The following is a 15347-nucleotide window of genomic DNA, read 5'->3' as shown; positions in this document are numbered from 1 at the left end:
TGGATCCCGTGGATGGGATATACCGGCTGTACCTGCATATCGCAACTTGCCAGGGAAAAGGATGTCTCCAACGGCTAATACCCTCCCCTACTAGAGGGTAGCCGTTACAATGTCATTTTGAGCAGGGACAGTTCCAACCACGCGAACATGCGCTTTTTCACATGCTTACTTTACACCCCCCCCCCCCGGTACGAAATTTAAAGGAATATTTCACTTTTATTGTTGTTACTGAATTCGGCTATGATCACTAACATCCAGTCAAAATCCAGAAAAGTAACCACATGACTGCAGAAAAGGAGTGGGGGTGGAAATTAAAAAAATAATGCCTGTCTCCAGGCTAGTGCATGAGATATGTAAATAATCTGTCACTCACAGCAAGGGGGCGGAATGGACTAAGGTTTTTCTCTGCAAGTCCATTTTATCTCACTGAACAATAAAAGAGGATTGCTCAAAGCTGGATTAACTCTTTTTGGCAAGACTGGGCACAGATGATAGGAAATCTTTTACTTTACATTGTGACAGCAAAAAATAAAATAAAAATGTTGGGGTTTACATTGACTCTAAGTTTAATCCTGTGTGCTGTCTATCTATTATCCTGTGGCCCAGGATAATAGACAGTTTATTTACAAATGTTACTGTGGTGTGATAGAATGTTTCCCCAACAGCCAGTGGGATCCACAATCCTTACCAATACCAGTTGTGCCAAGGGAGGGTTCGAGCCAGTTTCAGGGGTTGAAAGCTAGAGAACAGACACAAAACAGTAGCTTACAATCTAAGGTCCCTAACTCAGATTCATACATACTAGGGCCAATTTAGACAGGATCCAATTAACCACTTAAGCCCCGGACCAAAATGCAGCTAAAGGACCAGGCCCCTTTTTGCAAATTGGCACTGCGTCGTTTTTAACTGACAATTGTGCGGTCGTGCGATGTGGCTCCCAAACAAAATTGGCGTCCTTTTTTTCCCACAAATAGAGCTTTCTTTTGGTGGTATTTGATCACCTCTGCGGTTTTTACTTTTTGCGCTATAAACAAAAATAGAGCGACAATTTTGAAAAAAATTCAATATTTTTTACTTTTTGCTATAATAAATATCCCCCAAAAATATATAAAAAAAACATTTTCCTGAAACAGCATGACAGCATATACGTATGGGAAGGCTCTGCCTCCCTGCCCAATCAGGACCGGTTATACTATAAAAGTAGGTCTCCTCCCATACCACAGTATCCTCTGTGTTTTCCTCTGCTAACTGCTAACAGGCGGTTATGCTCCTGCTAGAAAGCAGGAATTTCTCTTTTCCCTTAGGCCCTTTTCACACTACAAAAATAGGATTTTTTGTACTCACCGTAAAATCCTTTTCTCTGACGTCCATGGACGGACACAGCTCCTTAAGTCTTGACAAGTGGGTTATGTTCCTGTTTACAGGAGAGGACTAGGCAGAAACATGTTAAATGGTTAAATACATGTTAAATTAACAGAGTTGAACAGCCCCGCCCAGGGGGCGGTCCCTCCAGACATAACCCTCCTCACTGCAGCATGCAGCCTCAGTTCGTAACAAGCAGTACAAACCTAAAAAGGAGGGGTGGGAGCTGTGTCCGTCCATGGACGTCAGAGAAAAGGATTTTACGGTGAGTACAAAAAATCCTATTTTCTCTTATCGTCCATGGACGGACACAGCTCCTTAAGTCTTGACAAGTGGGACGTCCCCAAGCAGTGTCAAAACGAGGGGTGGGAAGTATATCAGTAAAACCAATTTTAACTTCACCCCAAAACAAGCAGAGCTCCTCAAAACGGAGAAGATGCAACCTCAAATGGCCGCCTGCAAACGCTAGCGGGCGAAAGCATCATATGATGCACTCACAGCAACCAGGAAATTTTGAAAAACAAAAACGTGAACGGACGACTAAGTCGCCGCCCTGCACACCTGTGACACCAACGTATGAAGTCGGAAAAAACCCAGGAAGCACCAGGTGCCCTGGTCGACAGTGCCGCGACCGGAAAAAAGGGGGGCCCGCCCCCTAAGAGCATAGGCCTGTATGACGGTCTGTCAGATCCACCGAGACAGGGTGGTCGACGAGACCGCCAGGCCCTTTGTGGACCAGACACTGACACAAAAGAGGGTCAGATCTCCAAAACGGAGCCGTAGCAGGTAGATACACCCGCAAAGCGCGTACCACGCCTGAAGTATGAAAAACAACCTCCGTAGGATGCGCCGGCCGAGGGCAAAAAGGATGGACGGAACAATGCCCCTATTCAGGCGAAAGTCCGAGATCACCTTCGGAAGAAGGGAAGGTCGCGGGCGCACCACCACCTAATCCTTATGGAGTATCAAGTATGGCGGCTTGCAAGACAAGCCCACCAGCTCAGAGACCCCTCCAACGGAAGAAAAGGGCCACCTTCCAAGATAGTGTTAAGAGAAAATCTCTCTGAAGTTTCCAAAGGGAAAGCTCCTGAGGAACCAAGAGCACCAGAGTCAAAACTCATTGGGGAAGAGATGGGCCAAGAGGGGAAAGAATATGACAAACCCCCTGCACAAAGAGGTACCCACCAGGGAACGGGCCCCAAAGGGCCACTGAAAGAACACAGCCAAGGCTGAACTCTGTCCCCAAACGGTGCTTAAAAGTAATTTGAGATCCACACCAAGCTGTAAAAAAAAAACAGCAGGACCCTGGCCATCGAATACGTTCGTGGACGTCACCTCATCTCTTCGCACCAAGAGATGTAGGTCTGCCAGGTGTGACTGTAGATTCTCCTGGAAGAAGACTACCATGCCCTCAACATGGTTGAGATGACCGAGTCAGACAGACCCCGGTCTCTTAAAGTCTGGCTACCAATAGCCATATTGAGTAAGTTAGTGACTGTACAACAGAAGGAAGTACGGAACCTCGAGACAGAAGGACCTCTCGCCCTGGTGACGGCCAGGGTACCTCCGTTATGAAGCGCCCGAAAACGGCGTACCAAAGACGCCAATGTCAATCTGGAGTGATTAGGAACATCGGGATCCCCTCAGCCTCCACTCTATGGAGCACCTGAGGAAGCAACACAAATGGAGGAACGGTATAAGGCCGCTGATACAGACCCCCACAGGGTCACCAGCGCAACTTACGCGTCAGTACCAGAGCACTAGACCTGGTCACTACTTCGACACCCTTGCGGTGGAGACGAGCGGCCAGGAGATCCACGAGTGGAAAAAAACCAAGGCGAGCCCGGGCAACGTAACGACACAGATCTTCCTGGGCTTGAACCCAGAGGCAACTGGCTGAGCCATAATCTCGCCTGCCCTGTGAGACTCACTTCCTGCAAGGGAGCCGAAACACCCCCGGGCACAGAAAACCAGTCAACCAGTCAATCCGTGAGGCCTGCGTCCGTCGTAAACAACGACCACTGGAAGGATGGAACAACTTCCTGGGCCGAAGATCCGGGGATCTCCGTCCCAACTCAGAAGACTCCGACTAGGTGGCGCACCTGAATCTGGCGATTACAGAGACAAGAAATTTCTTACCACCTGGACAGTATTACCTGGAAAGCCCAAGTGTGGAACTGGGCATACAGTACCGCCTCGAAGAAGGCTACCCACAGGTCCCGGACCAGCATGCACCCGGAGAGAAGACCGATAGCATGATGCTAATACCCTCACTGCAGACTGAAGAGTCTGCAAATTCTCCAGGGGAAGAAGGACCTTCGCTCCCTTTGAGTCGGACTCAGTACCGGCTCCAAATGTTTAGCACCCACCCGAGACTTTGGGGGGTCTGAATGGCTATAAACAGCTCCATTAGGTCTGAGACAGAAGCTGCCCTCAGAAGAAGGTCGTTCAAGAAGCCCACGAGGCAAAACCTCACTGTCCCAACAAAGTTAGGACAATTGCGAGCTCCTAGGCGAAAACCCTCAGTGCCAACGCCAGATTAAGAGGGAGGGCCACAGACTGACAGAAGCCCTCCCCCATCACGGAGCACAGAAAATTCTGTGACATATGCAAAACGGGACATGCATGTATGCGTCCCTGCGGGACTTACAAGTCCCGCACTGTTCTCAGGCAGAACGACAAGCCGGGTGAGGAATAAACGAGAAAAGAACTCTGTTCTATGGATAGGCGTAAACCCTATCTAGGACTCTGAAGAGACCACCTCGCAGATACAGGTAGCAGCCCCATGGTGGGTCTAATGGATTCGATCCTATGACCTTGTGCACCGAAGTGCAGGTGGCTTACCACTGCACCATGCAGGACTGCCCCCCATCAGTCAGAGCAGGGAGATTCACTGAATTGTGAACCTGTAAGCCGCCCCCCCACACCTAGAGCAGGGAGGGAAGACGACTGCATATGGCGTTTACGCACCCAGGGACAATTTAGTCCCCCAGCTGAGCCCTTGTCGGCCCCGTACTAATACATACACAAAGTTTGCATGTATATTATGGAAGTGTATGCACACGTCTTTGGAGGGTGGGAGGAAACCGGAGTACCCGGAGGAAACCCACGCAGACACAGAGAGCGACAAAGTAAGCTCCAGCTAGATTGGTGTCAGTGTCCGGAATTCGGACCAATGACTCTTGCTGACAAGTAATGGAATTAACCACTACACCACCGCATACCATCTCTGAAACAGAAGCCCTGGATAACAAGGGCACAGCATTCAAAGAAGCATCACAGACCTATATGAGGCCCTGGACCAACGGGTCCGCTAGCCTAATATCCTTGGTACAGAGACGGTGCTCCTCCACTGTCTGGTGCAAAATGCTCACTCAGAAATTGACTGAGACTCCAGAGTAGTAGCCACAATAGGCCGCAAGACGGACCCCAGCATGGTAAACATGACAAGGGCCAGTACCTCAGATCTTCTAACAGCCAGATCCATACAAGCGGGGACTCCCGTAATAGGGAGAGTGGTCAGCTATACATGACACCCGGAGGATCCCCTGAAAGGGCTCTCCTCAAAAGGGAACTGAACCGCCAGGCGGTGAGGGACTACCTCAGCGGCTTTTCTCATTCCGCATCTTAGAAATTATCAAAGAAGGGCAAGAAGGGGAGAACCTACACAGAGCGGTCCGATTTGTGATCCAAAAAAAGACCGAGCCCTCGGCGGAAACACAGCTGCACTATACAGCTTAAGAGAGTCCCTTACAGCAGTGAGAAGCGCACCCATAAATGCCTTATCCTGCTTTTTTTTTTTTTTTTTTTTTTACCCAGGTACCTGGTCCATGGCTCCATAGCACAAAAAACAAAAGTACCCCCCTGAGGGTGGGACTTTAAAAGGTGACACACAAAAAAAAAAAGAGTCATATAAACCATAGACAAAAGATAAAAAAACACACATGGTCACAAATTCAATAATACGGAGCATTCCCCAGGGGATAACAGAGGGAGGGGGCACTCTTTTAACCCCCGCCCATCCGCATTCCGCCCCCAGCCTGGCCCAAAAGTGTCCAGGGCTAACAAAGAAGTCTCTGTGGAGATCCCAGGTGCTAACACCTGCTGCTGAGCATGTAGGGGAAGGACCAGATACTGACTCCAAATATAAAAGACATTTACATGTGTATGTAATACCTGTCTTAACATAAAAACTGACGCTCCCAGGGCCCTATACAGGGCATCTTACTCACTTGCTGCGCTGACCCGGGGAGTTAAAAACGTATCCCAATATAAGTCTGTTAGCCAGGGGACTCACCTCAGGAGGAGACTGCCCAGCGCTGCCGACCGCTCTCATCACACAGCGTGTGGAGAGGAAATAAACCATGAAGGAACTGCGGCGTCTGCAGGGACCTGTGTGCGCCGTAGATACAGCACTAGGGGACAGAACTGCACAAAGATGGCCGCCCGCTGCACATGGCGCGGCTACGACAAAATGGCCGCCAATGGGAGTTTTCAATGTAGTTGAAAACCTCCCAAAAAATGGCGCCAGCATCGGCCAAACGGCGGCAAAACGCCACCTTTTAAACAGGGAAAGCCTCCAAGAGCCTTTACAGTGAAAACCCCCACAGGAAAAACCCTGTATCAGACAGTAAAAGGTGCCAGATAACACAGCCCTCTCAGGAAAGCCCCCCCCCCCCCCCCCCCCCCCCCCCCCGGACAGCGTGCCTTAGCAATGCAGCAAGGGAAAGGAGCAGGGAAGGGAGGAGTGCTCCTGCACTGTCAGGGCACCTCCGAACCCCAGGAATGCCCAGCCGTACCAACCCACCGAAGTAGGAGGGACTGTACTTACCCGTCCGAGCGAGGACTCGCTGACGCATTCCTGACAGACCTACAACCGCAATGGAGGTAGCTGTCGGCCCGGTCCACTGTGAGTGAGGCAACACCACAGCCCAGTCATATGTGGACCTTGGAGCAAAGCTCACGGCCACCTCAGGAGTCATGAGGTATGGCGTGGCAGACCAAGCCTCTTTGCATAGGTGTGTCCACGCTTGCTGGTCGGACTGAGTAGACTACAAGGATCTATAATATCCAGCCTGTCACTCAGCCGACAGTTGAAAGAAGATTCTTCAAGAAAAAGTGAAAATAAAATAAAAGAAGATATTTTGTTCATAGCGGTGCGACCCCCAAGTCGCTGCGACTTCAAAGTAGTCCCTACACTACTTCTGATCCCACTGTGGCCTAACTGGGGGCCGTGGACATCAAAATATGACATAAAATTGTGCGATTTTTTTACTGCGATTTCTATGCGTCTTGAATCAATTTCAAGACGCATAGAAATCGCAGTAAAAAAAAAAAAAAAAAAAAAAAAAAAAAAAACGCACAATTTTATGTCATAATACTGGAAACCTAGTCCAACCTAGGTGTGATGATAGGGCGGTATTTACCTTTGTATAAATACTATACCCTGTATGTGGTGGTCGTTCACAAGGGTGTGTGTGTGTGTGGATAAGGTATACACACTTCGAAATACCCAGGTTTCAGCAAGTAGCGTCACTTGCCAATCAGAGTGCACTACGAGTTAAACTTGCAGACAGTGACCTTTCCACAATCTCCAGGCATTTCCTGGGATATTGGGTCCAGTAAGGGCCGACTTGCGGGGCACAAGGACTTCTGGTGAGTCTTGTTTGGACAACAGAATGGTGCAAAGGCTTCCAGGTTCTGGGAAAAGTCACAGTACAGACTCTAATCAAGACGGGAGGAGCCATCATCGAGAGACCAACTAATGTCATCACAATAATCACCTACTGGGAGGTAATTCTGACTCTCTGGAAAAAGTTAATGAATAAAAGAATAAAATAATGTTACACTCAGAGAGAGTAACAGTATAAGTATCTCATTTGAACAAATGTCTCTTTCCCATTGGTTGCATCCCACGGTCGCAAGAGCGATAAAGTAGCCTGTAAGAACCCATGTGGTCCGAGGGGGCCCAAGCAAGGTTGACAGCTGTATTAACTGGTTTTGTAGTAAAGAAGGACTTACTTCCCGCACTAGAAACGATGACTCCACAGAGGAGAAAAGTCCCTTCTTGGGGAGATAGCTAAGCCAGGGGTTGACAAATTTGCTTGGAATCTAGGAGCCAGCTAAAAAAGTTAGGAGCCAGAAAAGGCGCCCCGTCCCGACGAGCTTGCGCGCAGAAGCGAACACATACGTGAGCAGCGCCCGCATATGTAAACGGTGTTCAAACCACACATGTGAGGTATCACCGCGATTGGTAGATCGAGAGCAATAATTCTAGCCCTAAACGTCGCCTATGAAGATTTGTCGGCATTCCACGAGCGGACGCAATTTTGAAGGGTGACATGTTGGGTATGAATTTACTCGGCATAACATTATCTTTCATAATATTAAAAAAAAATGGGGATAACTTTACTGTTGTCTTATTTTTTAATTAAAAAAAGTGTATTTTTTTTTCCAAAAAAGTGCGCTTGTAAGACCGCTGCGCAAATACGGCATGACAGAAAGTATTGCAATGATCGCCATTTTATTCTCCAGGGTGTTAGGATAAAAAATATATATAATGTTTGGGGGTTCTAATTAGAGGGAAGAAGATGGCAGTGAAAATAGTGAAAAATTACATTAGAATTGTTGTTTAACTTGTAATACGAACGGCTCACCACCAGATGGCACCAGCTCACAAAATTTTTTTTGCCCCCCTTCCAAGCCAAGTCACCAGAACCCTATTTCTAGTCGCCATGGCGACCGGGATTTGTCGAGCCCTGAGCTAAGCTATTTAATCTTTCAGCATACCAGTCATCACAAGTTGTTACTTGTTGGGTATTCATGCCAATGAAGGACAAGGTGTCCAAAAGCCAGAGTTACAGCCGTCGGAGACTGAATTTTATTCCGAAACACAACAAAGGGAGCCTCAACTATGCTGAAAAGACTCGGCAAATTGGGGAAGGCCTATCTTCGCTGGCAAGAAGGAATGCAAAACTAGTCAACTTCTGTCAGAGGTATCTCCCAGCATGTTAGGTTAGGGTTTTCTAGAACTTACGGCTAGACGGCGTAAGATACAAAAGCCGTTGGATGACAAGGGACAGTCTCAAACAAAAGACAGTCAAGGGATCGGCAACGAGTAAGGCTATCAAGATATTGGTCTGACAGTAACCTGGGTGGCTTCCCAGAGGTGGAAGCAGATAAACTAAGGACAGCCAACTGGGTTGGCAGATTAGCCAATACGTATATATTCAACAAACCTAAGTCTCCAAAATCCTTATCCGGATTCGCAGCCGTCTGGTGGTGATAACGATAATTGCCCTGTGGCTTGCAGGCAATGATGCCCACGGGTACAGTCTCAGATCCGAGAACTTCCTATTCTCCTTCCTGAGATTCAACACCTCATACAGCGTGCCAACGGTATCTTCCAAATTATATCTAGATACAGGAGACTAAGAAGTGGAGGTCTCGCCGTTAGTGTTTGAAATCAAATGGAGGTCAGAGCGCCTACTCCAGACTTCTAAGTACACTAGCTACGAGAAGAACCTACAGAATTTAAAGGATGGAATTCTCTGTTCCTTACTGCAGGGGTCGACAAATCCCGGGCGCCAGGTCGCCATGGCGACTAGAAATAGGGTCCTGGCGACTTGGCTTGGAAGGGGGGGCAAAAAAAAAAAAAAAAAAAAAATTTTTTTTTTTTTTTGTGAGCTGGCACCATCTGGTGGTGAGCCGTTGGTATTACAAGTTATTACCACCAGATGTGTAAGCTGGCGCCATCTGGTGGTGGCCGTTGGTATTACAAGTTAAGCATTACAAGTTAAACAGCAATTCTAATGTAATTTTTCACTATTTTCACTGCCATCTTCTTCCCTCTAATTAGAACCCCCAAACATTATATATATTTTTTATCCTAACTAGAGGTCGACCGATATATCGGCCGATATTTGGCGTTTTTTAATTAATCGGTGTGCTTTAAAAAAGCCGATTTAAACTTCAGCACCACGACTTGCAAAAAGCTTCTGTAATAGAAGTCAATGCAAGTTGCCTGAAGCTTCCCGTAGAAGACCTTCTCTCTCTCCTGGGCAGCCTGCCAAGTTTTGAGAAAAGATATACAATGTTGCTACTTATCAATTAACTGAACTACGTGTAGGAGAGTTCTCAGTTTAACCATTTAAAGGCTAAATCTTTTTTGACACTTGTTGCATACAAGTAAAAATCCTGTATTTTCTGCTAGAAAATCACTTGGAACCCCCAAACATTATATATTTTTTTTTAGCAGAGACCCTAGTAAATAAAATGGCGATTGCTGCAATATTTAATGTTACACGGTATTTGCGCAGCGGTCTTTCAAACAATTTTTTTGGGGAAAAAATATACTTTAACAAATAAAATAAAAAATAACTAAACAGAAAAGTTAGCCCATATTTTTTTTTTCGTCCAAAAGTTTTCATTACCTGTTTTTGTGTATTACATTTTTTATTTATATATATATAAATAAAAAATGTAATACACAAAAACAGGTAATGAAAAATTTTGGACGAAAAACAAAATATGGGCTAACTTTACTGTTTAGCCCAAAAGCGCCTGAAAAATCGGCCTAACATATCGGCCCAAAAAAAAAAATCGGCATCATAAATCGGCTATCGGCCGCCGCGATTTCTAAATATCGGCATCGGCCAGAGAAAAACCCATATCGGTCGACCTCTAATCCTAACACCCTAGAGAATAAAATGGCGATCGTTGCAATACTTTCTGTCATGCCGTATTTGCGCAGCGGTCTTGCAAGCGCACTTTTTTTGGGAAAAAATTACACTTTTTTAAATTAAAAAATAAGACAACAGTAAAATTATCCCCATTTTTAATAATAATGTTACGCTGAGTAAATTGATACCCAACATGTCACGCTTCAAAATACGTCCGCTTGTGAAATGGCGTCAAACTTTTACCCTTAATCTCCATAGGCGACGTTTAAAAAACTCTACAGGTTGCATGTTTTGAGTTACAGAGGAGGACTAGGGCTAGAATTATTGCTCTCGCTCTACCAATCGCGGCGATACCTCACATGTGTGGTTTGAACATCGTTTACATATGCGGTCGCTGCTCACGTATGTGTTTGCTTCTGCGCGCAAGCTCGTCGCGACGGGGCGCGTTTTCTGGCTCCTAACTTTTTTAGCTGGCTCCTAGATTCCAAGCAAATTTGTCAACCCCTGCCTTACTGTAAGGAATGAATTGTATACAAGCAAGCCTAGAGAAGCATTAAAGGATACTTGAAATTCAGTCGTGTCTTCACTCTCTGGGATCCAGTAACGGTTGCATATCTCAGCAACCAAGTCCGAAAGACCTAGGCAGGTTATTCTTTCCACCATGGGGTCTTCCAAATAGTGTGAGACACATTATCTCACTCTCCATTGAGAGGGACAAGACATCCTAAATATGGAATACGTATTCCTTTAGGCAAATACTGTATGTAGAGTAGATCTAGAAGAATCAAACATCCAAGTGTCAAACCATAAACTACCTTGTTGCTGAAATGATCAAGCAAAATGGCTCTAGTCTCTTCCTCAACACTATACAAAGGTTGGTATATTGGCAACCTGAGTTAGAACATCATCATCCTTTTGGCAAATCCAAACTAAAGTGTTTGAAGTTCCACAAACATTGAAAAGGAGGTGCAAGGTTGAAAAGAGACATAGAATTAGCCCTTCTTCTAGGAGAAAAATTATAGACTCATCAGGCCTAACGGCATCGGAAAAGGACAATCTCGCTGTCCAACGAAGACTATCGCAGTTGTGCGGATAAAGTTAGCCAAAGCCTATATGGGATAGGACAAATCCATCAGATGAGGGCAGAGACAGCTCTTCCAAACTGGTTGCGCATCCATTGACGGAACTCCAAAATAGTTCCTCCAGAGTTAATATGTAAACTACGACCTGTTCTACATTCAACACGTTGGGGGTCCGTTCTGGTGGACCCAGCAGTCGTAACTACAATAAATCTCAGTCGTTAGAGGGGATAGATCTAATCCTCTTAAACACTTGAGCAGTACCCACCCTTGTTGTCTGGTGATCTGGTACATCCCATACGTATATGCTGTCATGATGTGTCAGGAAAAGGGAAAATGTTATACTTACCTAACGGTAATTTTCCTTTCCTGATGCAAGCATGACAGCATATAGGTCCCCTCCCCCCCAAAAAAAGAAAAAGTGAAACAAATATAAGGGCCTTGAGCATTCAAGAAAGGCCTTCCGCAGTGATACTAAAATATGAGGATACTGTGGTATGGGAGGAGACCTACTTTTATAGTATAACCGGTCCTGATTGGGCAGGGAGGTGGAGCCTTCCCATACATATATGCTGTCATGCTTGCATCAGGAAAAGAAAAATTACCGTTAGGTAAGTATAACATTTTCCCTTTTTTTTCTCCTCAGTTTAGGCCGATACGTATTCTTCTACCTATTTTTGTTAAAAAAAATAAAATCGCAATAAGCGTTTATCGGTTGGTTTGCGAAAAATGTATAGCGTTTACAAAATAGGGGATAGTTTTATTGCATTTTTATTAATTTTTTATTTATTTTTTTACTACTAATGGCGGCGATCAGCGATTTTTTTTTTTTTCCGTGACTGCGACATTATGGCGGACACTTCGGAAAATTTTGACACATTTTTGGGACCATTGTCATTTTCACAGCAAAAAATGCATTTAAAATGCATTGTTTACTGTTGAAATGACAGTTGCAGTTTGGGAGTTAACCACAGGGGGCGCTGAAGGGGTTATGTGTAACCTAATATGTGTTTATAACTGTAGGCTGTAGGTGTGACATCATCGATGTTCTTTATCTACCATCCCATCCAGCATACTAGCGTCAGCTATAGTATGTTTTTTTTTGTTTTTTTTCCCCTCGCTGTATTTACCGTTTAATCCTTTAGTTTCTGGCGGGGAAATAGGCGTTCCTATGAAGAGGGGAACATGATTGACGTCCGGCTATGTCGCGTCACGCGTTCCGACAATAGCCAAAATAGTCAGCTCTTAGTTTGTGCGCAGGCGCCGTGAAGAGCAGAGTCCTACTCTGGCTATTTTTGGAACGCGTGACGCGCCATAGCCAGACGTCAATCATGTTCCCCTCTTCATAGGAACGCCTACTCACCGCGGGAGTCTGAAACAAAACTAAAGGATTAAACGGTAAATACAGGAAAAAAAACACATACTATAGCTGACGCTAGTATGCTGTATGGGATGGTTCATAGATGTTTTTTAGGGTGAACCTCCGCTTTCAGCTCCGGGGACCGATCGCGCGCGCCCGCGACCCCACGACTGGGCTTAAAGGGCAACGTACATATATACGTTGATGTGCCCAGCCGTGCCATTCTGCCGACGTATATCGTTGTGCAGCGGTCCTTAAGTGGTTAAAGCGGAAGTAAACCCTCTTAAAAAAAATACAGGGAAAAAAAACCTGCAAGAGAAAAGCATAATGAGCTAGTATGCATAGCATACTAGCTCATTATGAATTTGTTTCCTGAGATCTAAGCCCCTGAAGCAGTCCTCGATCACATCCTCCAACCGCCACCATCTCTCCCGGAGTGAGTTCCAGGTATCGCTGCTCCGGCGCTGTGACTGGCCGGAGCAGCGATGACCGTGTAGGTTAAGGAGATATTTATTGGACTTACAGGTAAGCCCTAATCTAGGTTTAAGTGGTCTGTACGGGTTTACAACCACTTTAACCTACGCCTTTTGAGTGTGGGAGGAAATCAGAGTACCCGGAGGAAACCCACGCAGGCATGGGGAGAACATGCAAACTCCAGACAGATGGTTGTTGAGATATGAGCCAGCAACCATTTTTACGGCTAGGAGAAAGTGCTATGGTGGATAGCACTTTCTCCTAGCCGTAAAAATGGTAATAATAAATTATCAGCAGAACAATTATTATCAGCAATCCCCCATGGAAGGTTTATTATTATAATAATAATAATAATAATAATAATAATAATAATAATGTGTTCTATATGGGACTCCTCCAGGCTGTACATTGTAATTGTATAAGACAATGCTGGGGGGTGGGGGGGAATAATAAGAGCCCAGAGCCACCCATCCCGGGGAGAGCAGAGAAATCCAGATCATCCCAAAAACCCGAGTCATGACTACACATAGGAGAAAAATGTACAATACAATAGAAGGGGAGGTGACAGCAGACTTGCTGACACTGCCGTACACGGACTACAAATGTCTACTCTGAGAGTGACTGAACAGAGGCTCCTCTCGCCATACCTGAAAACGGCGAATCAGCTTCTTGGAATCTGATGATAGAGCTCTGCAAAGACAGCTCTCCAAGTCCAGTGTATACCGGAAGTGACATACAGGGAAGACTCGGTGTAAATATTTGCTCCCGGCTCAACCAATCACATCCCTGGATGGGGAACTAGGCCTTCCAGGATTGGAGACTGGGGAGGTGGAGGTGGGCAGTTTCCCTGGCAACTGTTTTCTTCTTCCTGATAATACTGCTCAGTACATGGAGAGCTGTGTGGGCGGGGCGAGGATTATAGATTTTTCTTTATAGAATGGAGGCTGAACTGAGCATCTCAGAAAACTGTCTTCTATACACATTATATTCTGTGCAAATCATAGGAAGTGCCCACTTAGCTTCACATTTTAGGTGGGATTCATACCTCTGTGTTCATTGCGTGCCAACGCCAAATAACCGTTTTTAGAATAAAAATAAATAAATGCGTTTTAACACATTGCATTTTTTTTTTTTTTATGCAGGAGTCAATTATTTTTATTTAATGCAGGTTATGGAATGTTGTACACCACTGTGGTGCTTTTATCTCTCTTACCAACACCTCCATAAGCCTTAATCGGCCATCAAAATAAAAGCAATCCAACAACTGCGCAGCCACCTGATCGCTTCCACACACCCCTGTAAGTGCTGGTTCCACCCCCTCCCCATGCGCACCCCCACTATGTTTCCCAGGCCCCGCGGCGCCCATTGGTAGATCTGAATCTCGGCATGGCAGGTGCCTCCAGGTAGAGGGGTCCATTTGCTGATCTCCTCTTCCTGCTATTGACCCAGAAACACTTCACTTCTGGGTCCTGGTGTCGCTTTTCCCAGCCAGTATAGCCGGAGATGAAAAAGCTAATGTAGTGCTCTCTGTGCTTCATTGGAGGGCAGGTGAGACATCAGGAGTCTTTTAAACCTCTGATTGTATCTCTCATTAAAGTGGATGTAAACCCACTGACAGCAAATTTACATCATTAGCACATTTCAACTCTATAATCCAATACATGCTGAATGTATATACCCTGCTATTCAAAAAGTCCCCCCTCACCTGCCTGGGGCCCCATAATGTTGCAGAATCTGTGGACGTTACATTTTTCGGCGCTAGGTGGATGGAGTTGTGACGTCAGCGGACTCCTCCACCCACCACTACACGCCCACGGCCAGCCAGCGTTGCGAGGACGAGCCTCGCGCTGGGGAGACTGGCGTGCACGTGCAGGAGTGACAGAGCGCGTTCTGGGAAGAAGCAGAGCACGCTCACGGCCCCTGTCACTTCTGCATACATGTGTATGTCCAGGGACAGTAGGGGGATGATCGGTGCAGCAGGGACAGCTGTGAACACCGCGATCCCCCATGCATGGTTTTCACTACCCCACTGACACCGTCCACTGACACCGTCCATTACCCCACTGACACTGACCACTACCCCACTGACACCGACCACTACCCCACTGACACCAACCACTGCCCCATCCCCCCACCCCCTTTCCCAAAGCACTGTGAAAAAATATATTTATAATAAATAAAACCCCACCCTCCCATCAATAGTACAAAAATAAATTGTAAAAAAATATATATATATTGTAAAAAATAAATAAAAAATCCACTGGTCCCAAAAAACCTTTTGGAAAAAAAATATTAAATTGTAAAATAAAAAAATTATCTGACACTGTCCACTATCCTGACACCATCCTGCATGTACTACCCACCACTGTACACTCCGCATTCCTGTGATTT

At 45.9% G+C, this 15347-nt stretch overlaps 2 protein-coding genes across 2 annotated transcripts in view; both read right to left on the bottom strand.

Moving 5' to 3' along the window:
* The window catches only part of LOC120920068 (basic proline-rich protein-like), a gene marked incomplete at its 3' end in the record, with an annotated part of 7477 nt that extends 4708 nt beyond the window's left edge, over positions 1 to 2769 (bottom strand). The window contains 2 exon segments of the mRNA XM_040331982.1: positions 689 to 739; positions 2698 to 2769. Coding sequence (XP_040187916.1) covers positions 689 to 739; positions 2698 to 2769 — 123 coding nt within the window.
* Positions 1 to 13672, bottom strand: part of LOC120920468 (zinc finger protein 37-like) — a 199390-nt gene extending 185718 nt beyond the window's left edge. Inside the window, exon 1 of the mRNA XM_040332581.1 lies at positions 13604 to 13672. The gene's annotated coding sequence lies outside the window, so the exon portion shown is untranslated. The remainder of the gene's footprint in view (positions 1 to 13603) is intronic.
* Between the last annotated feature and the right edge of the window lie 1675 nt (positions 13673 to 15347).

Source organism: Rana temporaria, chromosome 13, assembly GCF_905171775.1.
Source record: "Rana temporaria chromosome 13, aRanTem1.1, whole genome shotgun sequence".
NCBI lineage: Eukaryota > Metazoa > Chordata > Amphibia > Anura > Ranidae > Rana > Rana temporaria.
This window is presented reverse-complemented; position numbering and strand designations above follow the sequence as displayed.